The sequence below is a fragment of the Drosophila eugracilis genome, unplaced genomic scaffold (genome assembly GCF_018153835.1).
Source record: "Drosophila eugracilis isolate 14026-0451.02 unplaced genomic scaffold, ASM1815383v1 contig_2154, whole genome shotgun sequence".
Classification (NCBI taxonomy): Eukaryota; Metazoa; Arthropoda; class Insecta; order Diptera; family Drosophilidae; genus Drosophila; species Drosophila eugracilis.
In genome coordinates, this window is record NW_024573038.1 from 5,877,472 (window position 1) to 5,902,381 (window position 24,910).

Here is a 24,910-nt window from a genome sequence, read left to right on the forward strand (position 1 = left end):
ATTTTCACCTTTTCGCGACCTGAAAGGACCTGGCCTGCCCCAACCAAGAGTGATTTGCCCCCATTCTAGCAGTCGGACTTATACGGCTCATATGGGACTTATTCCGCTCAAAGCTCGTAACAGAGAAAACTCTCGGAAAAACTAACTCAAAAGCTGTTTGGCCTCACTCAAAAGCTGTCCCAAAAATCACCACGAATTCGACTCAAAACGCAGCCTGTGGTTAGTGCAATGATAAGACCAAGTCGCTTGTGACAGTCCAAGACGAGCGTCCATGAGGAGCGCACTCCAACTCCTTTACGGATTACGACTTTACGGATTTGCTTAGATGCTCGCCAAAATACGCGCCTTTGACGAATAAGTCCGTGAACCGTTGGCGCGTTTTTATTGCTAAGGCAAAAGAAAAGAAAAGAAAAGTGTCTCATCATTCCGGCTGTTCCTTCGGTTGTTGGGGCAAGTGAAATGTGCGCATCTCATCCGCTCGTCCCGGTTTTCCATCATAACGTGACAACAATTTTGATTTGCCAGTGGCGCGAGTGTTTGTGCCGTAACTAAATACGGGTTTATTGTGGCTCTGCTGCTGCCATTTTGCCATTTTGCCATGTCATTTGCCACTTTTTTTCTGTTTGTTTGTTGCCACCCAATTCATTTGCCATAATATATGCAAATTCGAAGAGCTTGTCACCCACACCCACACTCACACACACACAAAAACATACACACACATAAGGATAAGGACAAACACAACGCAAACACGCGCACATACAAAGGCAGCGCTGGGAGAAAGAAAATTGCAACAGCCAGCCAGCGCCTGAGGATATGCTACAGAAATGCACGACACATTACACATACGCCTTGTTGCACACAAATTATGTAATATCGCATTAGGCGACCCCGCTCTCGACAATGGCAGCGCACTCGTCTTCTGTTGGCATATTGATGGTTATACCCGCGTTGAGCTTCTTAAGCGATAATCGAATGCACTGGCTGAAGCCAATTTCAGTATAACTAATAATATATTCCCCATCTTCAAAGTTCAATGAGCACACAAGTTCTGGACGGGAACTGCAATATTCCAATCAAAGCAGTTCAATCGGGACATGAACCTCTCCAAAACAAACTGAAGTTTTCTTAATATATGGTTTTATATATATTTTAACAGAAATGTATTTCTCTACTCTGGGCTATGTCGTTTATTTGGCAAACTAAAACTTAGCAGAGAAGCGTTTTCAAGTTTATTTAAATGAAGATAAAATGTTTTTAAATTTGGCCTCAACATTAAGCTGGGATAATATTAAAGGCACACAAATATTGTTCTCCGTTTACGTCTGCCATGCACTTATCTCATTTATTATTTATAGCCGCTTCTTAAGTGATGATTGATTGGCTATTAATTCATGGCAAAAAAATCTTGATTTGAGCAAATAATACAGAAATTGGCTTCCACAAAATACACTTAAAGTAATGAAACCAAAACTCATTGATTAAAATAAGGATTTGCTTCTTGTAAGGTTGCACAAACTTATCAAAACGTTAAACACTCCTCTGCCAAATCTTAGAACTTTTGCCATCAACTATCTTAATGTTATAGTTTTTTCCCCCTGTGTAATTATGGGATTGGCTTGAGATTGGGGGCGTTGTTGTTGAACATTCCGGGTGGTACATCATTCCTACGATTGCAATGACTGGCGAATGTCGGACTCGGCGGCCACCAGAGGAGCACGCACCTCAATGCCACGCACGGGCGCCCTGTCCAGATGCGGATTGAGATACTTGTACACCTCGCTGCGATTCAGATCGATTTTGCGCTCCGGCTTCTGGTACTTCATGAAGTTGACCCTGCGAATGGCGGATGGCCAAGGAGCCAAACGTTAAATTGGAATTGCAAGTGGTACAAACTGGGGAATGGAATGGAATGCAGTGCAGTGCAGTGCAGTGCCGTGCCGTGCGGTGCTCCCGGGACCGAGATGCAGCGTACATATGCATGCAATGAACCGGAGAACATAAGAAAACGTCCAATGTGACAACTTACTTTTGCATGGTCAGGCCGAGACCCTGCAGCTCCCTGGGCGAATTGAGACCCGAGTTGAGCCAGAGCAGTCCGTTTTTCCCCCATTGGTTAAGTACAAGACAAGGGCGGGCAAATACACGCACACGCACACACAGAAACAGAGCAAAAGCAAAGAGAAGTTGTTAGCCTCATTAAAGAGTCGAGAAGTGAGGGAAATGTGGGAGGAAAAGTTCAGGGCAAACGGAACCCTTGGTTTGGGTTGGGCGAAAAAAAAAAGTGAAAAATGAAAAACTTACCTGAAGCGCTGGCGTGTTATATGCTCGCCATTGAACAAACGATTCCAAAATGCAATCTACAATGAAAATCAAAAGGCAGAGAGCGAGGAGAAAAGATATCCATGGAGCAAAAGGCGGCATGCATAAAGAACTCAACCAGAACGGAGAAAGGAAAGTCAAATCAACTGCAGGCCTTGTGACAGGACACACACAGATGGATGGAAAATGCGAATCCGTATACGTATACGTATGCGAATGCGAATGCGAATGCACAATGGGTCTCGTAATGCTAACGATAATGCCAACGATAATCGTAATGAGAGTGCTAGGTGGCTACGTATATATAGGGTTACGGGTACATAGCATCCGGAGCACTTCATCAGCTCCGTCAACCAAATGAAACACTACCTGGAATCGTAGCCCAGCAACGGACTCTCATATGGACAGCTGCTAATGCGCAAATTTATGGTGCAATGGACGATGTGAAGAGTTGAGGCGAGGCGAGTGGCCATGGAAAAGTGAAGAAGTGAAGAAAATGAATGCCTGGGATGAGCTAGCGTTATGGTTTTTGGTGAAGTGTCAACCAAAGGGCGGGCACTGGAGGAAAATTCATATCAAAAAATATTTCCATACACTGAGATTACTATGATAAATTTTCTGTATTTTTTCAGCCAATTTAAAATCAATTTTTCCTTTAATTTACAAGTTGTTTTTAGAGAAGGCATTTCTCTATTTTTCGGAAAAACTTTCTTTTTGTTATTTCTGCCTACCACAGAAATCTTTACAAAATGAAAAACAATACTCTTATTAGGGTATTGCCCAGAAGCCCAGAAGCTCGCTTGTCTTAGCATACAAAAATTTCAAGCTTTTCCAATCTCCAGAGATGGAAATATTTTTTGAGAGGGAAAAAGTAATCTTTGATTCATATTTTTGGGGTATTTTTCCTCAGTGCGAGTGTTTGCTTTTTGTGGGCAAAGCGTTGACATGAGATGAGATGTGAGGCGACGGCCAACCCTGGACACGGCAAACATGGTCAAACATTGCCAACTAGCCGCAATAAGCAGGGGGATGCAGTATGATGGGATAGTAGTGGTTACTAGAGGGGGGGCGGGGGAGTGACTTTACCCACCCGAGAGTGCTGCCCGTGATGAGCTCCGCCTGGGCGCTCAGGGTCTCGGCAATGAACTCATCGTTGTAGGCATCCTTGGGACGGTACCAACGCCGACCGCCGGGTAGGACCAACGGGCGTTCCGAGGATGGGACCAATGGCCCAAAGGCCCGCTTCGACCGCCGGGGATTGTTTTTGCGCACCAAATGCTCCTCGAGTTCCTCAATGACATCGTGTCTCTAGCAAAACCAAACAGACGGGCGGAAAGTGCACAAACACACACACGCACACACCCACGGGGTGAAAGGCAAAAAAAAAAAAGAAAATTGTGAGGGCCATGGGGAAAAAGGAAGAAAAAAAGTAGATGAAACAATGTTGAAGGGCTTTCCACTTGGTGCCTACTAATTGTCTTTTGGTTTCTGCATTTTTCCCCCTGCCGCTGTCAGGGCTTTATTCAAAACTAGTAGAACCGTCTTGGGCACAACGCTACAAATATTTTGCTGTTGGCAATTTATCAAAATTTAAACTCGATTAAAGCTAACTAACTACGTTTGGAAGCGCACATTATGCTGCAAGTAGAAAAAGACAAAAACCAAATGGCATTTTAGTTAATTTGATTTGTGGACACGGAGAAAGCTCCAAGAGAGAAGGTCCAGCTGCCCGCAGCTGGATAATATGGCTCAAAGCTTCTCGGGATAAAAACTGACTTCGGAACTCAACCGAATAGTTTGATGCCTTGCAGAAAGTCCAACTCTCTTTTTTTTCTAGTCTCTGGCTGAAAGGACTCTTTATATAAAGTTAAGCTGCTATCTCAAAAGAAATAAATCAGGAAGTTGCATTTTTTTGGTTGCTCTAAAAGTTGCTCTAAAAAGACAGCTGACTGATGGGGAAGTGCTTTTGGAGTTAAAAAACTCTTTAAAATTTTAAATATTATATTTCTTAATTATTGATTGATTTTTTAGAGAAATCCTTTCGTAATACTTTATATATTATTCATGCCAAAAGTTATTGATATCTGCTTATAAATCTCAGCCTTAATATCTTTGATACTTAATTAATTATTCAACATTCCTTTAGTTTACTAAATACTAGTCTCATTTTTCAACCTCCCTAAACTTATCTTTTACAAATTCTATCAACACTTCTTTACTTTCACAACTTACTTTGATATTTCCCACCTTCTTTAACTTTGCCGCTATAAATTCCATTAAAAAGTATTATTATTCAGAAATAAATATTTATTTTATTTTCTCTTTTCCACCTTCTTCAACTTTACTAATATAAATTCCATCAACAAGTATTAATATTTAATCAGGACCTGGCAAATCCTTTAGCAACTCATCAAGGTAAAGACTAAATAAAAATCCACTATGAACGAGGTGGTAAATAGGATATTTTTCTGCCTCATCACTCTGACAATGAGACCTTTGCCATAAAGCAGGCCGCCTAATCCTGTTGCTCTAAATAGTTTAGCACGAGACCAAGACCAAGTCCGAGTCCAAACCAGGTAGAGAAAACGGACAGACCCGGGCTCTAATGCCATTAAAACCTGCTAGACCCAACTCATGACAGCCTAATTACATTAACTGCCCTGCCAGGGATTTCATTTCGCCATGGCTCCCAAGGCCAGTTGGGTAAGTTGTACTCACCTTCTGCTTCTTGAAGCTTTGCTCCTCGGACAACGGCTCCTGCTCCTTCTCCTGCTCCTGCCGTACCTGCCCATTCTCTACGTCCTTATTCTTGTCCTTGGCCAGGCGATTGTCGTCAGTGGAGCGCGATATTTCCGCCACTTCCCGGTCATTGGCATCGCATCTATCCTCATTATTCTCACATGGCCCCAGTGGGTTGTCAGTCCCAGATATGGATATGTCCTTGCCTACAGGATATTCACAAAGGGGTCGGGACGCAGAGGGGGAAAGGTTTTTCGTGGAAAGGATATACGCAAAAGTGCGCCATTAGAAAAATTTAATTACTGTCGACCTGGGCATAGTTTTTTGCACCTGCATCCTCCGTTTCGCCTGCGGTGTTGGTAGTGGTTTCCTCGCCCTCCCCGTTGCCATGGTTTTCATCGATTTGTGGCAGCAACTGCTTCTCCTGCTGCAGCTTAAAGGTGGGCAGCAATTCGGCCAGCTGCTTGGTCACCGCATCCAGGGTGGACTGTATGGTGGAGGGCAGTGACGAGAGGGCAGCCAGCTGTCTTTGCACATCTGCCAACTGGCGTTCCAGGGCCAATTCCTCGTCGGTTTTGGGTGGAGTACCGGGCTCAGCTGGAGGAGTTATTGCTGCAGGAACCTCGGTGGCTTCGGGCCCGCCGGGTGAGCCCGTCTCTGATGGGACCACTTCCGCATCGCACACCTCCTTGGGCTCATCGGATTTCTCCGGCTGTTCGTCTGGCACTTCGCTCTCAGGGAGTTGCTCCAAATTTGGCACTTCGCTGTCCGTGGGCAATGGTTCATCTTCCTTCTCGGGCTCTGGTTCGGGCTGCTGCTGCTGCTGCTCCTCCGGCACTGGTTCCTCCTGCTTTACCTCTTCTTTGGGTGGTGTGGTTTCCTTTGGCGCCGGTTTAGCTTCCGGCTGTCACACGTAAACACAAATTAACTTCTGATCCCGACAGCAAACAATACAGTAAGAGAAATCGTCTCATAGTTTCGGATATAGTTCAGGGATATATAGTATATAAAATGAGGACGATTTCTCTTTTAGTGCTTTAAGCTTTACTCTTGGGAAAAAGAGTTTTTTTAAACAAATATTTTCCCTTTTTGGAAGATTTTACTGAGAGTGTATTTAAGCACAAGCTGAACCCACTCACCATGGGTGATTTTTCCCGTGGCGCCGACTTGACTATCGTCACCTTGTAGGCATTTGCCGCATGCCGTTCCGCCTCCAGCGATTGCTTGCTCTTGGGAACTGGTCGATTGGGACGTTGGAGGAAGGTGGACCATTGACGGTTCTCCTTGTCCTTCTCCAGTTTCGTCTTGGTCACCTCCTCGTTGAGGGAGCGGAGGACATCGCTGGACATGCAGACGCCCGGCTTGGGGAAGATCCTATAGAAATTGACGCTATCATATGGAAGTGGTTAAAAGAACTCGCCAATGGCATGCCAGTAAATTGTGAAACCACTCGCTAGATGGGCCCAATGGGGGCGGAGGAGGTTGGAAATGAGTGAAATTGAATTGCTACGCACCCGAGGACATTGTGCTCCTTGAGCACCTCCGACTCGCCAGACAGCACGGCTGCAATTTCCTCCTCCACCAGCTTAATTTCCTGCCTTTCGGACAGCGCCGAGCACGGGCGATCGGGCAAATCGGGCAAGTACAGACCGTCGACGACGGGAACGACTTCTTCTGCCTCAGCTGGTCCGGGTCCTGGTCCTGGTCCTGCTGCATATACATCCCCGCGATTGTCTTCCGAATGCACTTCCGACACGGCTTGGCGACATTCCTCCAGTACGTCCACGTCCACAGTGGGCACCGTAATAGGAACGAATTCCCGGGCAGGCGGGACGAATGGCTCCGGTTCCGGAGCTCGGGCATTTGTGGCTTCCGTCAGCTGGGACAGCATTGGAGGAGTCGGTGACGGAGAAATATATTGCGTTGGTGACATGGTCAACGAACCCTCGCTCGTGGGAAACTTCTTCAGGACCTCGTAAGCGTCCTCCTCGTTGTCCCTGCAAGTGGATCAGTGTAGCCGAAAAAATGGGCAGAATTTATGAAATAGAGAGTAGATTGAGCTTGGAATACCTTTTGGGGGAGTATAGGTTTGGGGACACTCTAAGATTGGTTAGTTGAAGGGTTAAGGTTATTCGTTATACAGAGTTCTTAGGAACAAATCTCTAAAAGGTTATATATATGACAGGACTGAAGTAGCTTAGCGAGAAATGTAGTTTTTATTTTTCAATTTAAAAGCTTTTTTAACTTTTGCCTATCTAATTTTTATCATTAAATTGGTAATGAAAAGTAAATTAATCTAAGAAATGTTAATTAAAATGTCCATGTAGCAAGACCTTCTAAGTTTTTGTCCTTTATGATGGTCTTAAAATCTTAGAGCACTGTTGGCAAGGGTATAAGGAAACGTTCTTGGGTTGTTAGCCCGCTCAGCTGTGATAAATGGTCCTCAGCTGGATGGGATACAAAGGAAAGTAAGGAAGGTTGAGACCAGGACGAGGACGACGGCTACGACCAAGAAAGGAAGCTCACCGGTAGACGCCGAAATAGAAGACGCTGCCGCTGTTCATAATAAGGCGGTGGGCCTCATCGTGGGTAAGGGGCGTGGCAGCCGTGTCATTGATGCGCACAATGATGTCCTCGACCCGCAGTCCAGCCTCGTCAGCAATGCTGCCTTCGGTGACCTATCGTTGAGGCATGTGGACATGATTAGATGTGGATGTAGATGCGGATACCAAAAGCGATTCAGATGCGGATGCCATGCGATGAATGAGTGCGAGGCCGAGATATTCGCACAATAGATGCGATAATGGGAGAATTTCTATTAGCCGACGACGGCGACGTCGCGTGCTAAGTGCATAAAAATAAAACGCGCGCCAAATGTCAACAAAACAAAGACCAGAAGACCCAGACCCCAACACACACTCAAACACACACAATCACGAACACGCAAGCGAACCGAAGACAATGCCTAAGAGGTGGGTTCCGTTTCGGGGAGGCCCAAGATCTGAGAACGAGGGCTGCTCGAGAAGAAGTGGCAACTCATTAACGACTCTTCAGTTAAGTGAATCAAGTGGAATTATCCATGCCTAACAATGCAATTATAGGATTGTTATTATGAATGGAAATAGTTGAATTTCTAGACAATAGATGGCGTTATTGTCTAGAAATTCAGGCAAGTCAAAGAAGGGAAAGGTTTACCAGGGATATAGTATTGGTTACAGCTAACATAATATCTTCTTAATTGAAAGTTTACCATATAAAAATGTATTTTATTTTAAAATGGGAAACCTATCTTGCAGCTCATGTAAAAACAAACTGCATTTCAAATTTCCATTTTGGCACATTTATTTTCCCAACTATAAATCAAAGTGAAACCCACGTGATGTCGAAAAGTTGTGAGAACAATACAATAACAATAACAACTAAATACAATTTAAGCTTTATGGCTTTTTCGGGTAATAAACTACAGACAAATGGCCCCAAATTGAGCATATAAATTGTAGGTATTCATTTGATAATTCAAAGGTATAAAAATAGCCACTATATATGAGCGATTACGACAGGCCAGGAGGAAGTTATGAATGAAATTGGAAAAGCGAATACCTTTAAGGGACCTCTTAGAAGTTTTTATTGTATAATTCAGGTGGTCTTGTAACACTTTCATAAGCAAATAAACGCCATTGTTTTTCGCGGTGATTGTTGTCGTTTCCGTTATGTGAAAGCCGGGCTCATAACCAGAAAGTCACGACACTGGCTGCCAAGAGGGCTTAGTAATGCAAATACTGCAAGTGAGCAGCCGCAAAACGGAGAAAATGGCTGGCAATGGCAGTGGGGGTTTTCCATTTTCACCCCAACCAAAACAACCAAGGCGCTCCTTCTTCCCAGGGGCCTCTTGCATTTCACTTATGGCGGAGTCAATTTCCAGCGGTGAATTCACAAGGCAAACACTCGACATCAACGGAGGTTGCGAATATTTATAGAACACAGGCTTAGGGCTTAGCTTGGCTATATATGTGTATGTACCAGACTGTATGCGAAGAAGCAGCAGCACACTGAAGAGTGGCTGAATAAACAGAGGTTTTTCAAAAGATTACCAAGGATTGTTTAGTGTTTGCACAGCCAATATATGTGGAGGTGTTTGTTTGCCCATTCCATAAACTTCCATAGGGAATCAAGAAGGAATATGTGCTTTTTAGGTTCTGTACAGCTTAAGTTTTTGTAAGTCAGAAAGCTGAGTCTCTCAGTAAACTAAAAAGACATTAAAAGGGAAGGAAAATAATTACTTTGATATCACATCGAACATTGGTTATTAATTTCCATTCAACAATCATTGGTTTTTCTAGATTTTTCTAGATTATTTTTAAAATGATTTTATCATTTAATTAATAATTTAATCTAATACACCGAATTTGCTTTTGATTTCTACTAAGTTTCCTGGCTAATTTACATATTAAATATTATAAACAAAAGCAAAATGCAAATTGTAAACTGCAATTTGAACTGCATTTAAAATGTGAATTTAGCACAAAATTGTTTACCCAAAGTAAACAAAATTTGTTGAGAAAAATCACACAAAATTATGACCTTTCCCCTTGACTGTTTTTAATGTGCGGCGGCAGCTTAAATTGATTTATTGAAATCGAGTGGAAAGGACTTTTTAGCGACCCTCGCATTTTGGCCTTTTTACATTTTGCCAATTAAAAACTGCATTTGTTTCGGATTTACCCCGATGTTTTGGCTCCCCTTTGTTGCTGCCTATATTGTCAACACAATGTTACGAAAATGCGAAAATGCCAAATGCAATTTATGCACCACCAAAACAGCAACAACAACAACAACAGCAACAAGAACCATGCCCGATTGCAACTGAAACACAATTAAAATTTGAATAAGTTTATTGCCGCTGCCATTATGCGGCTCATTAGCGGCCAAATGCATGGCCCTTTCGATTAGATAAACAAAAGACCACTGGCCTGCGAGGAATTACTTTAATTAACTAATTTGCCAATGCAGCAAATCGGAACGGACAAACGCGCCGCGTTACGTAATTGCAACCAGAAAAAAAAAATAGGTATATCGAAAAACACTGAATTAATCTGCCTGGCAATGAGATTTAGTCGCATTTTCTCCAAACCATAAATGTAAAAACCAACCACACAGGTGGATGCTTTGCCCAGGTGACACAGAGATGAGGAGATGAAGAGATGCTGCACTGGCATATATAGATCTCGGTCTTTTCAGAAATCGGGCCTAACCTTAACCACCGTCAGCGGATAGTCATAGTCGGCCCCGCCCACGAGTCGAAAGCCCCAGGGCACATTATCAAAACGGCACATCTTAATGTCCACCACCATGTTTCCTTTTTGATTTATTCCGATTTTTTTATCCCGATTCCCTTCGCGACTCTTTCTTTTTCTTTGATTTGTGTTTGTGCTTTTCCGGAGCTTTGTGGTCGGGCGGAAAATACGTTTCGAGTGCAGCGCTGGCAACCAACTGTTGGCATCGCCGTGCAACTCAACAATCGAGCAGCGAGATCGAAGCGATTTCGCACACTGTGTGCCGTTTAGAGGAGAGCACCATCGAAGCATACTTTCCACCTGGCCACGACATGCTAATGAGGCTGCCACTCTGTCAGCCATCGAGCTTCCCGCTCCATTGGGAAGCTACCATGGAAAACGGGGGGGACGTAATCGTAATCGCAATCGACAGCAGTCAGAGCCTCTTAGCGGCAAAGTAACAGGTTGGGCGAAAAGGGTTATCGAGTGGGTGGAATTTTTGGCGGTGATTACACTTAAACATGTTAATTGCCTTAACAGTAAGGTTCCGGTAGATGTTGGAGATAAATTATACAGGATTTTCATATAAATGGTTTACAAGCCGACTTTCCTAACAAAAATTTACCTCATTTGGCCATTTTTAGTATTATTTAGCAGCCAAAATATCAACAAAAGGTTTTTTCTTATTGTTTATATATTTTTAAAAGATTTTTCATTATTATTTAAGATCATTTTTGGGATCTCAATAACCCAAAAACTTCCATAACAGTGCATGCTTGCTTTCCATCGGAATTAAGTGGAAAGCTAAGAATAGAAGTTGGCATTTTTAGATCAACCCATGTCTAAGCTATAGCTGCTAACAGATAGTAAGCCTTTGGGGACTATGTATGCAACGTTGCAATGTTGAAATCCAAGAGGCCGTTGAACTGCAACTGGTTACCAACAATTCCAGTGGTACGAGTATAAATACCAGTTGCAGGTCACAGCCATCAGTACAGACTGAAGATGTTTTGCAAGGACAACGGTGCAGTTCATGGCCTTCGGCTTCTACCTTTGCTAATCGCCATCGTGACTACCACGTTGGTGATAGCCACTCCGGCCAGTGGTCATCAGTTGCCCAGTGGGAACCACAAGTTGTGCGGTCCTGACCTGTCCGATGCCATGGATGTGGTGTGTGCCCATGGCTACAATTCGTTGCCACAGAAACGCGGGGTCCTAACGGCTAACGAGTTGCAGCTTGAGGATAATGTGTGGCAATCGCTGGCAACTGCAGGCTACTACTTTAGTCCACTGTTGACCAACTTGTACGGATCCGAGGTCCTGATCAAGACGCGTCGCCACAGAAGACACTTGCCCAGCGGCGTCTACGACGAGTGCTGCGTCAAGTCGTGCACTTACGAGGAGCTAGCCGCCTACTGTCTGCCCAAATAGAATACTTAACCCACTCAGAACCCATTACCCAGCATGTATACATATAGCAACATACATACATTCGTAATCCGATTCGTAATCACTTATTTATGCAGCACCAACTTTGACTAATGAATAAAAGTAGACAGTGCAAAAAAAAGAGAGACGAGAATTTGTGTGAACGGCAAAGACAACAGTCAAAGGAAAAGTTCTAAAGAGGCGTAAATCGTTGCCAGGATGCTGCTGGGTCTTTTCAGCTGGCTCTGGCTTTTGGCCTACTCCAGCCAGGCCCAGGCGCGTATTGGTAAGTATACTCGTACATGGTACAAAGGTAAGGGAAGTGTTGGGGGGACTTTAAGACCAAGGACTCATTTGGTATTCATAAATGCAGGGCTTAGCACGGCCTGGCTGTTTATACATAAATTGTTTAATTGGCTGACAGCAGAACGCCCGCAGGACCACCCAACTCAGCAACAGCAACAGCAACATCACCCAACCCACCCACAGTTTTCCAATAGCTATTTGCATAAGTCAGCTTTGACATTGAACGAGTTTAGCCAGGCGTTTAGAGGCCCCCATAAGATGAAGGGGATCTCCGAAATGCGCTCATCGTAGACTAACACAATTTGACACTCTGACTTTTGAGGATAACACATGCGGAGTGCTCATGTTCCAGACCAAGACCCCGACCTCGAATCCTTACAAACTGTATATAAGCCAGGTACTTTTGGGCTAAACAGCATCAGTTTGCCTTTGACCTGGCTCGACCCAACTTAATCCGTTCGATCGTAAAGTCACAGCGCTAATAACTTAGAACCATGCACAAGTCTTTGTTACTCATCTCGATGCTGGCTGTGATTCACCTGGCCAGCTCATCGGCAACAATGCAACAAAGAATCTTGTGCAGTGAAAAGCTGAACGAAATGATGGGCATGGTTTGTGAAGAATTCAATACTATAACCGAAAATAAACGCTCCATGCGTAAGTTTCTACAAGGTGATCCTTAGCTTCGAGTTACTTTAAATGTCCCAATTTTCACAGGCGGCGATGATTCGATTGCCTTGTCTCCACTAGAATTCATTCAGGAGTTTGAGGAGGAGGTGGAGGATAACTCTATTTCAGAACCACTGCAAAACAGAATCTTCCGTGGCAATAGTTTGGGGAGCGTTCTCAATTCCCTGACTGAAACTCAGCGGCGAACTCGTCAACGGATGGGCATTGTGGATAGATGCTGCAGAAATAAATGTCACATCTCGGTCCTCCTGGAGTACTGCGCTGTTCCCAGAAACTAAAACTCCAGATTCGACACGAAAACACGTCCTGACAACTGTTCCACTTTAACCAATTGCCTCTGTATCCGGTTTCAGACCAACCATGTGCATATATACTACTAGCCATGTTTTTAATAGCTTGTTGCATGTTAAAATTTATGAAGATTATATTTATTCTGCTTTTGGCTTTGACAAACATTAGCAAAGGTTGCTAAAATTCTATAATAGTTTTATCTTTGGGTGCGGGGCGCCAACCTTCAGGATAGAGTGCCGAAAATCTTTATAACAGCTCGATTTTTGTCATAGGCAATCCAATTGCTTTCCAAAAGATAGTCGCCTTCGGGAAAGGGCAAAATGTTCGTAAACCTGTGGTTAATAAACTCGCTGCTTATTTTATCGAAGATGAGATCGGTCTAAAAGAAAGAGCAAGAAAGATAAAATCTGGCTCCAAGATAAGTATCTTACTTACATCAAAGGGACAGGTGTGGTTTATGTTTGTGTGGGTTGTTAGGAATCCATAAAAATAATTAACGATTTTATTAGCAGTTGGATTTTCCAGGAACTTACAGGCATCTACGGTAACATTATAGAGAAAGGGTTTGTATCCACTAAAACGTTTTTTCAACGATAAGTTTACCTTCAAATCGAAGAAGTATAAAGATTATTTGTAATTACATAGAGCTGTTGGGCTAAACCTACTTTCACTTTGGTAACCGGAGTCTGGAACAAGTTGACTTTTATATACATGTACTTATATGTACGATTTACCGACTTGAGGTAGCAATGCTCAAAGTCATCGAACTCTGTGTCCAGGGAAGTGCATTTAATATTCGTAAACTCAAACTTCGTAACGATCTGTAAGTTTGAATTACTCTTATTAATGAACCAGATTAGGGAAAGTCATACCTCGTTGACCAGCAATAAAAAGGTAATGAGAAGGAAAAATCTTTTAATATTGGCAGACATGATGGAGCTTTGAATGTCAAAAATAAACTAAAACTAAAGCATTAAAACCTTTTAATGTTGTTAATGTCATTTATGGCAGATGGTAATTAGATAATGTAATTGCTAAAAATTGTTGAAATGTCATGGTAATTAAGCCTAAAATGTTATTTTTATAAATTAATCGCTCAATCATGATGATGAAACCAATTTATGTTTGCTCTTTGTTTCAGCTTCTAGCGAATTCCAAAATTAAAAAGCAATTATGACGCTCCCAGGTACTGACTTAAAAAGTTTCATTTATCCTCCTGAATAATGGAGTTCATTTAGATTTTTTAAATTTAAAAACTCTTTCAGTTTATAGCCTGCAGAGTTGGCTTCCTTTTCAACAGAAATCCGGCTGATGGGCCAATAAATAATTAACTGGCAATGAAAAATCAATGTAATGCACGTTTAATTACCAATCAAGTTGGCCAATCTGCAGCAGTTTGAATACATAATTTATTTGATAATTTATACCCAGGCGATGCATTCAGAGGCCCTCTACCATCATATCTACATCCATAACATCCCGTGTTCCGATTCATTTCGCGTGTCTGTCTCTGATTTCCGATCATAAATTATGCGCATACATCCCACTTACATGTGCATATATATATATACTCGTATATTATAGCCCAAAACTGGAATTGAGTTGGCTTCACTACGAACTTAACAACTACGAATACATGAGTGCTTTTCACATTCCGGGGTCGTTTCAGTGATTCTGTAATCTAAGGTGTCGTCAGAGGGTTAATAAAAGGGGTTTACGTTTTGGGTTTGGGTGCACAATATGATAGCAGCTCTTCCATGGTGCACGAGTTAAGGCAGCACTCGTCGAAGATTCCTTCCCGGATTCGTCGAGTCTTCAGCAGCTGAACGGAACTGTCACTTAATATTCGGTCCAGTAGGGAACGCTCATCGAAGCCTAGGTTGAGTGCGTTGCCCTCGATTAGGTTGTAGTTCATGGGATCTAAGGGTGTTTCAAGAGAGTAAGAGTTTGCTTATAATAAACCAAATACCTACCCAAGGTCCGCTTGGTCATTGTATTGAAGCCATAAAGGCACAGCCTGGACAGAGCTTCGGGTAGCTTGCTGCCGCACAACTTCATGGTGCCACGCACACTGCCGATCATGAGGATAACCAACACCAAGCCAAGCAGCAGGATCCTCCCACTCCGATAACACATCATTCCATTGGCCATGAGTGAGTGAGTGAGTGTTTAGCGGATAGTGTAACCTGGAGAAGATGTCTGCCAAGTGGCCTGGCTACGACTGTTTGAATCCCAGCCATCGGCAGTGGGTTTTATATATGATGGTATGTGGAACCGAGTTGAATGTCAGCTGCTCGTGTCCAACGTCTGAGCACTGTCAAAATGCGTTAGCCATAATGTCAGTTAGCAGCATAGTTCCAGTTATGGTCTGGTCTAGTTTCTCGTCCAGGTCTCGGTTGAGTGTGAGTTGTTATTTATCCCGGCGTGCAGGCATGTCTGTGGCTGTGGGACAGGTTCAGCCCGGGAGGGTCAGAGGGTTTCACGCATATCAGCTGACGTTTGTTTACGTTCCCAGCCAAGAAGTAACGCAGGAATCTTGATTGCTGGAAAACAAGATGACGTGCATCGAGTTCCCTTCGGCATGACCAGGGTGTTCAGCAATTTTTGGCTCGCCGAGCCAGTAAATCATCTTGAGTTGAGAAACTTTAAGCACAAAAAACCTCATAAAGTTCAATTTCAGTGGCTTAACTGGGTTTATGAATATTAAAATGTAAACTTGGCAATTTGTGGTCCTTAAAGTTTGATTAACATTTCCTAAAAACAAATATTCAAACTTCACAAAATGTTTGTCAGAAAAGCCAACGACAAAAATTCAATAAGCAGAGAAACTTTCTACATGTTTTCCAGCATGAAAATATTTAAATAATTGTACTTCCTTTTGTAATTAAAAATGTAATTACAAAATATATTCAGAATTATGGTACATTGGAAATGGCTTAAAATCGTGAAATAAAAACCAAAACTGTCTCATTTTAATAACCACTTTTACGGCCACTGAAAGTGAGTCGTCATTCTCGCATTTTCGCATTTTCCCATTTAAATGAAAACAAGAGCTAACTTATTCAATTGCTTTTGACTGGAAAACAATTCAAACGCCGCTTCAGTTATCTCATTGTCCTGGCTACTTTATGGCTTTCCAAAGTCCCTCTGAATGTGATAAGCCGACTTGAGCCGGCAAAACCAGGTAGAATTTTACCTGTAATCCCTGAATTATTATCACTGCAAATCTTTGGTTAAATTGTATCTTATCAGTGGGAAAAACCCCCGCTGCTGATTGGAAGTTGTTTGCTTGTTTTTAACTTTCGATAATGAAAAAAGGGCAAAAATGAAACTGAAAACTGAGGGTATTCCCCGTTCGTTCTGCTCGCACCTTTGTTTTGCTTATTAAAATCAGAACGTCATCTAATTAAAAATTCATAATTTTCATTATTGTTCTCGGAAAACAAGGGCACCGCACTGAAGGTGCTGAATGGCAGGCAGCTGCCTGTGGGTGTTTGGTGGTTTCTTCTTTTGGGGTGCTGATGGGTCGGGGATTTCCCGAGCCGCACAGCTGGAATCCCGACGGGCCAAAAAAAGAGGCAAGAATCTTTTTATTTTTTGTTGCTGCTGCTGCTTGGAGATTAACTTTATTTGCTTCCACTAGGAATTTTACAATGAAATATTTGGGAGTACGATTACGTTTATAGTTAGGGTTAAGTGTAGGAAAATGAATTGCAAAAAGCCTGCCTTTCGGGTGCCTCTGGGTATTGTCCAATCGTGCCAATCTGCCCCCTGCCGCCACAAAAACTCAGCCATGTCGGATCATCATCTGGGATCTGGTAATTGGTCTCTAGTATCTGGTCATCAGGCGCAGTAGTCCAACATATCCTCATAGGTGCAGCCCTCCTTGCAACACTCGTGGGCAATGCGGCGCCGATGACGTTTCAACCTGCGTCCTCTTCCCTCAACCGGTGGCTTCTTAGCCATTTCCGTTTCCCTTTCCCTTTCCGTTTCCGAATCCTCTTCAGGTCGCTGGAGCTTACGGAGAAGGGTTCGCACTCTATCCTTCGGCACTTTGGACAAAAAAGGGTGTTAGGTGTCCACCAAAATGAGGTTAAGAACTTTCCACTTACCAGTGCTCCGCCTGAGCCTGCGTGCAAAGCCATTACGACAAATCGATTCCAGTTCCCTAATCAAGGACTCGCCGCACACCCTGCTGCGTGCCTGGACTGGCTGCAGCAACTGCGACACGGTGACTACCAGGAGCAGCAGGGCCAGACCCAATTTGATCAGGCTCATCCTGCTCGATCTTTAACTCCTCCGTCCGTGCTCTCACCGGGCATAAAAGGTATGCCGCCAATATTTCTGGTATTAGATCCTATTTCGAACTTCTCCTGCGCTTGATCTTGGCAAACCGATCGATGGGCATGCCAAATGAAACTGATTTCTGACACTGGCCAGCGCTTAAAATGTTGCCTCGCTAATTGAGTGACGTTCTTTGCGACTTGGCCAGGTAGACAGCAGAAGAAGCTGACTTTAGGTCAGTCAACCATTCAGCTGCAGGGAAATCTGACAGACTACCAGGTTTTTCTTATTCTTGTCGCTCGGACAGCCGGCGGGCAAATGCCGGGGGAATGGCCTTTCCCGGCCAGGAATTGCCCGACTTAGCCAAAGTTAAAATCTAATCTCAGATCCTTACTTCACGAAAGAGAAATACACACAAAATTGGCTAGCTGTTTGGTATTTTTGTAAATAAAATTATTCATCTTTCTGGTATATTATGATTATCAATAGAAAGATATATCTCTTAAAGTTTATTACATAACATCAAACTCACTCCCGTTACAGGCTATTTCTGGCACATCAGTGACCTACACCTGGACACTTTGTACTCCACGCAGGGCGACATCTACAGAAGCTGTTGGGAGTTGGCTCGATCGGTTTCCAGTTCCAACGCCAATAATGCGGCAACAGAGGCGCCTGGGCCCTTTGGCCACTACAACTGCGATAGTCCATGGAGCCTCATCGAATCCGCAGTGAAGGCCATGAAGGCCAAGCAAGGCGACAATGTGGAGTTTGTCCTGTGGACAGGAGATGCCCTCTCACATTCCGCCCAACCCTTTTCCGAGCAAAAGCAACACGAGATCCTGCGAAATATCACAGAACTGCTAGGACGCAGCTTCTCATCGCAGTTTATATTTCCAGTTTTGGGCCACGAAGATGGCAGTGGCAGCTATCGCAGATTGGGGGAATTGTGGCGTCATTGGCTACCTTCAGAGGCCTTGGTGACCTTTGATCAGGGTGGTTACTACTCCATCGAGCAGACCAAGAGTCGTCTGCGAATCGTAGCTCTAAACACGAATTTTATGCGACTCGATCCCGATCCGGATCCCAGGGCATCGTTGAGTTTGAGATGGCCAGCGGACTACTTCGCAGAGCCGAAGGCATCGGTCAGCTCCATTTCTGCCGAGGATGAACTGCTGGCGGAGCAACAGTGGCTCTGGCTGGAGGAGGTGCTAACCAAGTCCAAGGAGAAACAGGAAACGGTAGGAAAAGTTACAAAAATTATTATTGATATATTTTAAAACAGAAATCATTATAATTAATCATATTACTTATTTTTCTTTTTAAAGTCCGTTTCCGACATTGATTATTATTACGAATATTGCAACTTAACTCAATTACAAAGTAAATTGCGGTATTTAACTTTGCATCTATTAATTAAATTTTATTCAAAAATATTAAACAATAACTTAATGTTTGCTGCTCTGGCAAAGCCAACAACATTTTCCTGAAATTAACGAGATATTAAAACGGATTTTTCATATGCAAATATTGAATATTTTTATTTCCTTACCTACCGGCGGCTATCACATGCCAGCGGAAAGCCAATCGGATAGCAGGCTGCCCTTTTTGATTAATTATAATATTTAATTTCCAGCAGGCAGGAATTGATTTCATTTTATTCACCAGTTGGATTAAATGAACCGAATCTCTGTTGACTCTTGTCCCCAGGTCTATATTGTGGGTCACATGCCGCCGGGCGTTGATGAACGTCATCTGGGCTCTCAGCATAATCAGTTGACATTCACCGAACGCAACAACCAGCGTTATCTGGAGATGGTCCGTCGATTTGCTCCGGTAATCCAGGGTCAGTTCTTTGGACACCTTCACTCGGACACCTTCCGTCTCATCTACGATGCCAAAGGTTTAGTATTATCCTCTCATCTTCTTTACAAGTAATTTTGCCAGCCATCTAACTTTCCTTATTCCCTTTTCTTTTATACATTTTTAAAGAAATTTTTCATTCACTGTTAAAAACAAACATTTTCTCGTATTCGGAAAAATCACAGTTGTTTTTGGCCGATGGAGAAAAAGTTGTGCCTTAAATTTTGTATACAACTAACATTTATTTCCGCTGGCAGGCAATCCCATTTCATGGCTGATGATTGCCCCATCGATAGTGCCCCGCAAGGCGGGAATCGGCTCATCGAATAATCCCGCCCTGCGGCTCTATAAGTTCGACACGGGAAGTGGCCAGGTGCTGGACTACACACAGTTCTGGCTAGATCTGCCATTGGCCAACCGGGCCAACGAGCCCACCTGGCAATCGGAGTACAACCTGACGCACTACTATGCCCTCACGGAGATATCCGCCGGAGCTCTGCACAATTTCGCTGAACGCTTCACGGGCACCGACCCTTCATCGTTCATCAGGTAAATGGTTAGGGGCGAATTATGTCCATGTTGATGGATCTAACCGGTAATCCTTGGACCCCACAGATAGGTTTTCTTGTGAAAAAGACATTTATGTTGGGGAATAATGTTTGCAGTGCGTAATGTTAGCTACGGGCTTAAAATCTTTATATCTTTTAAACACACACAACTTTTAAGGAATAAAGGGGAATGCATTTTTACTTGTCTTTAATCAGTTTTCATTTAATTAACAATACTGAAAACGACCTTCCTTTGCGGTCTTGAAATGCATTTTTTATTATTTTTATTATTATGGCAGAAAAAATATTTATTTAAATCATAAAAATCATTTAATTTCCATAAAGCCTTTAGGCCGTTTTTATGTCTTTAAAAAACGTTAACCTCTTTTGTATTTTTTCGTAACCCTTTACCCCTTTAAAGTCCAGTTCTCACTTTACAAGGCCCACTGGCAAAAAGTGTTCCCACTTTTTTCCTTAGCCAGCTGTGCTATTCGATAAATCCGTTTGAAAAATTGAAAATCCGATGAAAAACTTAACGATTGCGAATCCATTTATAATTTTCATCACAACTAATTGGGCATTTCATTGTTAATTTCCCGGATTTTCTTTCCTTACATAAGAACAAAGAGAAACTGCTTTTTAAATGAAATTTCTTTTTATCTAGGAAGTTGATTGAGTTTCTGTTTTTTTTGCAATTTAAGAAATGATTAAAGTAATTTCTGTTTTTAATTTATATGAACGAACATTGTACAGTATGTATCCGCTAGGCAAACGTTTGGATTAAGTTTAAAGGATTAACTTTAAACGCAAAGAAAAATACAACAAAGTGATTGTAAAAGGAAAAGCTTCAAACTGAAAGTAACTTTCAATAAATTAATTTCAATGAACCTTTCACATTCCCGTGGAGTATAAACGCTCTCAATCATCGAACTTATAAGCAATCCACAGGACTGAAGAGCTTAACTGGGAATTCGTTTTTTAGAGTAGAATTTAAGAGGATGGCCACAGGTAGTCTCCTTCAATCAGGCCATCGTCGAACGCTTTCAACCCAAACCAAGAGGTGTTGCAATATGTAAATCAAAATGGGAGATAGCGGGCCGGCTAAGAGCATTTATGAAAGCCCGACTGGCCGGCGATACAGGCTAAAGCAAACAGGGATTCCAAATGACACCCATACTCTCAACTCAGTGCTATTTTTTTCATGGTTTTTCCACGTTTTCCCCCTTTAGGTACCACCGAGCCAACGCTGTGCGATATCATTCCGGGTCAGAGTGCCCCGGCCTCTGCATGCTCAATCATTACTGCGCCATCACGCGCCTGGACTACGATGAGTTCCGGCTCTGCCTGGAGAAGGAGCAGCTGGCGATGCACGGACACGCCCCCGCTAACCGTTTGCCCACATCCTGGAGCTGGCTGCTCGGCGTGCTTGGCGTTTTTTATGGCCTGCTCACGGGGCCGCGGTGGTGGTGGTGGTTCGAGGCCGGGCGATGCAACAATTGCCACATCCAGCGAATTTAAGCGTTCTCGCTTAAGCGGAACCATATCAATGTGGGGATGAGCCCCAGGCTCCGCAGGCACTCAGAAAAATAAAGGAGTCGGAAATTATAAGGAAATTACAGAATACCGTTAGCTCGAATGGGGTTGGATTTTAAAAGAACATCTTTTTTGTTGAAATTTTAAGAAGATATTAACTGTAATCTGATTACTAAGCTTTTCAGACTACACTACAAAATTTTAAAATAATTTACAAATTTTTATTTTTTTTAATTTTTTTCCATTTTTAATCCTTACCGATAATAGATTTAGAATATGATAATAATATTACAAATAATTTTTAATATATTATTTTTTGTAAGTTCAGTATAATTTCTCTGAGTGTAGCGATGGGCTACTAGATAGTAATGGAAATAGGAATGTGAGAGCGAAAAAACAAGCAAAGAGAAAGCCGTGCGGGCTGAGCAATTCCTATATACAAGTATAGCGCTAATTTACTCTCAATTATGCTGCATATGGGCCAGTATGCGTGCCATATCGTTTATGTGTGTGATATGATTACAAAGAATCGTCTCTGCATGTGTATTCACGGATATATGTGTATATGCCCTTAATGTATATGTGTATTGTATGGACTTGGATATGTATATGTATATGTATATGTTTATCTGGATGTACTTATTGTATATGAAATAAACGAAAAATTTTTAATGTTAATCTTAACGTTACTGCCCTTGGTCAATTTGTTTTCCAATGGTGTCTGCTTCGTCTCCGCTACGTTTCCGATACGTAGCCGCTACGTATCCGCTACGTCTCCGCTTCGTCTCCGCTATGTCTCCACTAAGTCTCCACTTCGTCTCCGCTTCGTCTCCGTTTCGTCACCGCTTTCAATAAATATTTAAGCAACAAATTGTGGTGTAAATAAATGTGTTAATTTGCGCAAACAAGTCAGCAGTTAAATAAAAACGATTGCAGATGCTGCTAAGGTGGAGGGGTTGTATGTAAGAAAGGTTCCGGCTTCCTTTTTTATGGCCCAGACCATTAAACGACGAAAACCGCATCGCAGTCGTATAAAAAAGTCATTGCCAATGGCCTGGCCAAGTCGAAGGAGTCATGGATGTTTGTCTCACTATGGTGGAGCCAGCATGCATATGGATGAGAGAAGCTGTTCCAGGGGTATTCCAAAATGCCATTTCGCCGTAAATTCACCGGAAATCATCAAGTATTTATGGTGGATAAATTGATTTCCCAGAAAGAATGGGTTGTTGAAAGCTTTTTGAGTTGCAAATTGATTTATTGGAAACAAAAGTGGTAAGTTAGTGGAAGAACCATAAGAAGATATGCAAATTACGATGTTAAATAATTTTTAAGCAATAAAATGATTTATTTTCATATTTTTGCAGATCGATTTTTAAGTTTACTATCGTGAAAATTCATTTTTGGGCTAAAATCCCAATGACAAGTTCAGGCTTGACATTAGTTTTGCATAGTTTCTAAGCAGAAATACTTTTCCATAACTTGCAGAGTTTTTTCTTCTTAAGTTTTGTAATTTTTTCAAAGTAGATGTACTATCATATTGACTGAAGGCTGTAAAGCTCCTTCCTGTATTGTTTATTGTTATTGGAAATCTTAATATCTCAACTCGTAACGGAAAACAACTGCTAAAGTCAAAAGGCAGCTTACATTCAAACATTTCCACGCCATTTACAAAGTTTGGGCAGGTCACATAGTTCCCAAAAGTTCCATAAAGGTGCATAGCAAAGTCGTTAAAGAAAATTTAAGCAGCTCTCCCACGGCGATTTTCACTCTTGGTAACCAACTTAGTTTTCCCATTTGGCGTCGAAAGATGGATATCCCAGTGCAATTATATGCATAATAGATAGGCATATCTATCTCGAAAGTCAATCCGCATGCAAATGAATGCCTTTCTGATTTGAATTTGATTGGGATGTTTCCAATTTGGTATCTGAGAACATGCCGCCAATGGCAACTAAGATACCTTGTATCGGACCATAGTCGTTTCATAAGTAATGCATGAGCGGCCGCCACCCCAACGACCTCCACTAGCTAGTTGCATGGTCTTACCAACCGGAATACAACCCCCTACACTCTAACCACCCACCTCGGTACGTGATGGTCAAGTAAATTATAGGCGAAATTGAAACGGCCATCTTCGAGGAAGCGGCACTTGGCTTGGCAGTTTCTCAAGTTTTCCCAAACGTCCGCAGGGAGGCTAAAGTAGTCGGTCGACAAGTCGTTGCAGAATTCGAGGTGCCACCGGATGGGTCCTAGAGTGGTGCCACCTGCAAACGGATATTTCGAAATAATTGGAGTTATTTATAAAATCACATTAATTGGCCTAAAACAGATATATATTAAATATCTATGTTAAGGGAAGGCCTTACCTTTTTTACCTTTTGCTTACACTTAGCTTAACTTTTAATTCTACAACAGAAATTAAATGGAAAGATATTAATCACTTTTAAATTTATCTCAGATGTATAATTATTGCATCTAACAACCCCACATTTATCTCTCATGTTTAATATTTCTTAATTGTTGCGATAATATGGCAAGCAAAAGTATCTAAAACCGACTCAGGTCAGGTCTGAAACAGGCTAAAGCACTTAACTATTTATTGGATTTATGACAATATCAAACGCAGCTTTTCTTATTTATTTTCATGCGAATTAAATGCGTTTATATGGGGATAAAGGGAATATTTGCTAATAAATAATGTGATGTAGTTGGCATTTTATTTACAAAGGGTTAAGCCGCAAATTATGAAAATTTATTGGCAGTTATTTTATTTGATATTTGTTAAATAGCTAAAGATAATATTTAGGAATATTTCATGAAATATAATTTTCATTTTTCCTTCTTTCTCTTTCAACAGTAAATCAAGTCCCTTGAACCTTTTTCCTAAAAGTGTAGCTAATATAAGTACTTTGGAATACATCAGCATACCTCAGGCAGCTGCCAAATTAAACAGTTTGTTGTTTCGACCCTGGAGAGCAGCCAGTTGTGGCTAGAAAAGACCCAAGCTGGCAACAATGAGACGATGGCAGTGGCGGAGCAAGTCCACAGGTAACCGGAGTCCATCAAAGTTGCACTTGCACCCTGAGCCAAAGTGACAAACACATGCCGGGACACCCGCAGTCATTAAAGTTTATTAAGAAATTCTGCCAACTCTTTTTGGGAAGCCAGTTTGAGTGTATGTGTGTGTGTGTTTTGGAAGGGGCGTCCGGGGATGTATATCGGGGGTATATCTTTGTGCCTTTCTTGAGGCATCTCCTAGTCCTCCTTTGCCATTCTTGCCACTCTTAGAGGCAACTCGAAGGAACTTCAACAGCAGGCGACGAAATGTTTTGGTTTTGTGGCTTTTGCAATTTGGCAAAGTTCGTTTGGATTTTAACTTGAATTGGGGTTTGCCAGCAACGGCTGGGGGACTGCTCTTCCATCTTCCATCTTCCATCATAACGCATCGGGTGCCCCCAAGGACATACACAGCCGCACGGAACTTGGCAGCCGAAATAATACACACGACTAAGCAAATACATGGGAAAATGGTATCACAAGGTATGGTTCACTGGGTACACCAAACAAAACTCAAATCCCAAAAGACCTATAATAAATGGCATGCGAATAATATAAAGCTTTCTTAAATAAAAC

At 42.4% G+C, this 24,910-nt stretch overlaps 7 protein-coding genes across 10 annotated transcripts; 3 read left to right on the plus strand and 4 right to left on the minus strand.

Annotated features, from left to right (window-relative positions):
* The first annotated feature begins 212 nt into the window (after positions 1-212).
* LOC108114479 (acid sphingomyelinase-like phosphodiesterase 3b) lies at positions 213-21,955 on the plus strand. Its single transcript, XM_017225497.2, has 6 exons — positions 213-461; positions 11,861-12,048; positions 17,877-18,574; positions 19,044-19,236; positions 19,454-19,745; positions 20,974-21,955. Exons 2-6 carry the CDS (start codon positions 11,982-11,984, stop codon positions 21,260-21,262), a joined length of 1,539 nt encoding a protein of 512 aa, XP_017080986.1. The 5' UTR covers positions 213-461; positions 11,861-11,981; the 3' UTR covers positions 21,263-21,955.
* Positions 1,137-10,645, minus strand: LOC108114478 (titin). 4 transcript variants are annotated; one of them, XM_017225493.2, is made up of 8 exons: positions 10,314-10,645; positions 7,588-7,739; positions 6,576-7,058; positions 6,201-6,450; positions 5,392-5,965; positions 5,041-5,267; positions 3,413-3,630; positions 1,137-1,836 (listed from the first exon to the last, which is right to left on the minus strand). In XM_017225493.2, exons 1-8 carry the CDS (start codon positions 10,410-10,412, stop codon positions 1,668-1,670), a joined length of 2,172 nt encoding a protein of 723 aa, XP_017080982.1. In that variant the 5' UTR covers positions 10,413-10,645; the 3' UTR covers positions 1,137-1,667. The 4 variants fall into 4 exon arrangements, with proteins under 4 accessions (XP_017080982.1, XP_017080983.1, XP_017080984.1 ...); XM_017225494.2 differs by having other exon boundaries at positions 6,201-6,435; positions 10,314-10,641; XM_017225495.2 differs by lacking the exons at positions 1,137-1,836; positions 3,413-3,630 and adding an exon at positions 3,679-3,960 and having other exon boundaries at positions 10,314-10,643.
* On the plus strand, positions 10,984-11,790 carry LOC108114480 (probable insulin-like peptide 1). Its single transcript, XM_017225498.1, has one exon. It carries the CDS (start codon positions 11,340-11,342, stop codon positions 11,763-11,765), a length of 426 nt encoding a protein of 141 aa, XP_017080987.1. The 5' UTR covers positions 10,984-11,339; the 3' UTR covers positions 11,766-11,790.
* Positions 12,484-13,225, plus strand: LOC108114481 (probable insulin-like peptide 2). Its single transcript, XM_017225499.2, has 2 exons — positions 12,484-12,725; positions 12,786-13,225. The coding sequence occupies exons 1-2, from the start codon at positions 12,563-12,565 to the stop codon at positions 13,034-13,036; spliced, it is 414 nt and encodes a 137-aa protein (XP_017080988.1). The 5' UTR covers positions 12,484-12,562; the 3' UTR covers positions 13,037-13,225.
* On the minus strand, positions 13,254-13,981 carry LOC108113894. The gene is made up of 4 exons (XM_017224599.1): positions 13,922-13,981; positions 13,715-13,870; positions 13,485-13,652; positions 13,254-13,428 (listed from the first exon to the last, which is right to left on the minus strand). Exons 1-4 carry the CDS (start codon positions 13,979-13,981, stop codon positions 13,273-13,275), a joined length of 540 nt encoding a protein of 179 aa, XP_017080088.1. The 3' UTR covers positions 13,254-13,272.
* LOC108114482 (probable insulin-like peptide 3) lies at positions 14,441-15,472 on the minus strand. The gene is made up of 2 exons (XM_017225500.2): positions 15,023-15,472; positions 14,441-14,969 (listed from the first exon to the last, which is right to left on the minus strand). Exons 1-2 carry the CDS (start codon positions 15,198-15,200, stop codon positions 14,764-14,766), a joined length of 384 nt encoding a protein of 127 aa, XP_017080989.1. The 5' UTR covers positions 15,201-15,472; the 3' UTR covers positions 14,441-14,763.
* On the minus strand, positions 16,637-17,482 carry LOC108114483 (probable insulin-like peptide 4). Its single transcript, XM_017225501.1, has 2 exons — positions 17,162-17,482; positions 16,637-17,101 (listed from the first exon to the last, which is right to left on the minus strand). The coding sequence occupies exons 1-2, from the start codon at positions 17,325-17,327 to the stop codon at positions 16,893-16,895; spliced, it is 375 nt and encodes a 124-aa protein (XP_017080990.1). The 5' UTR covers positions 17,328-17,482; the 3' UTR covers positions 16,637-16,892.
* Positions 21,956-24,910: the final 2,955 nt, after the last annotated feature.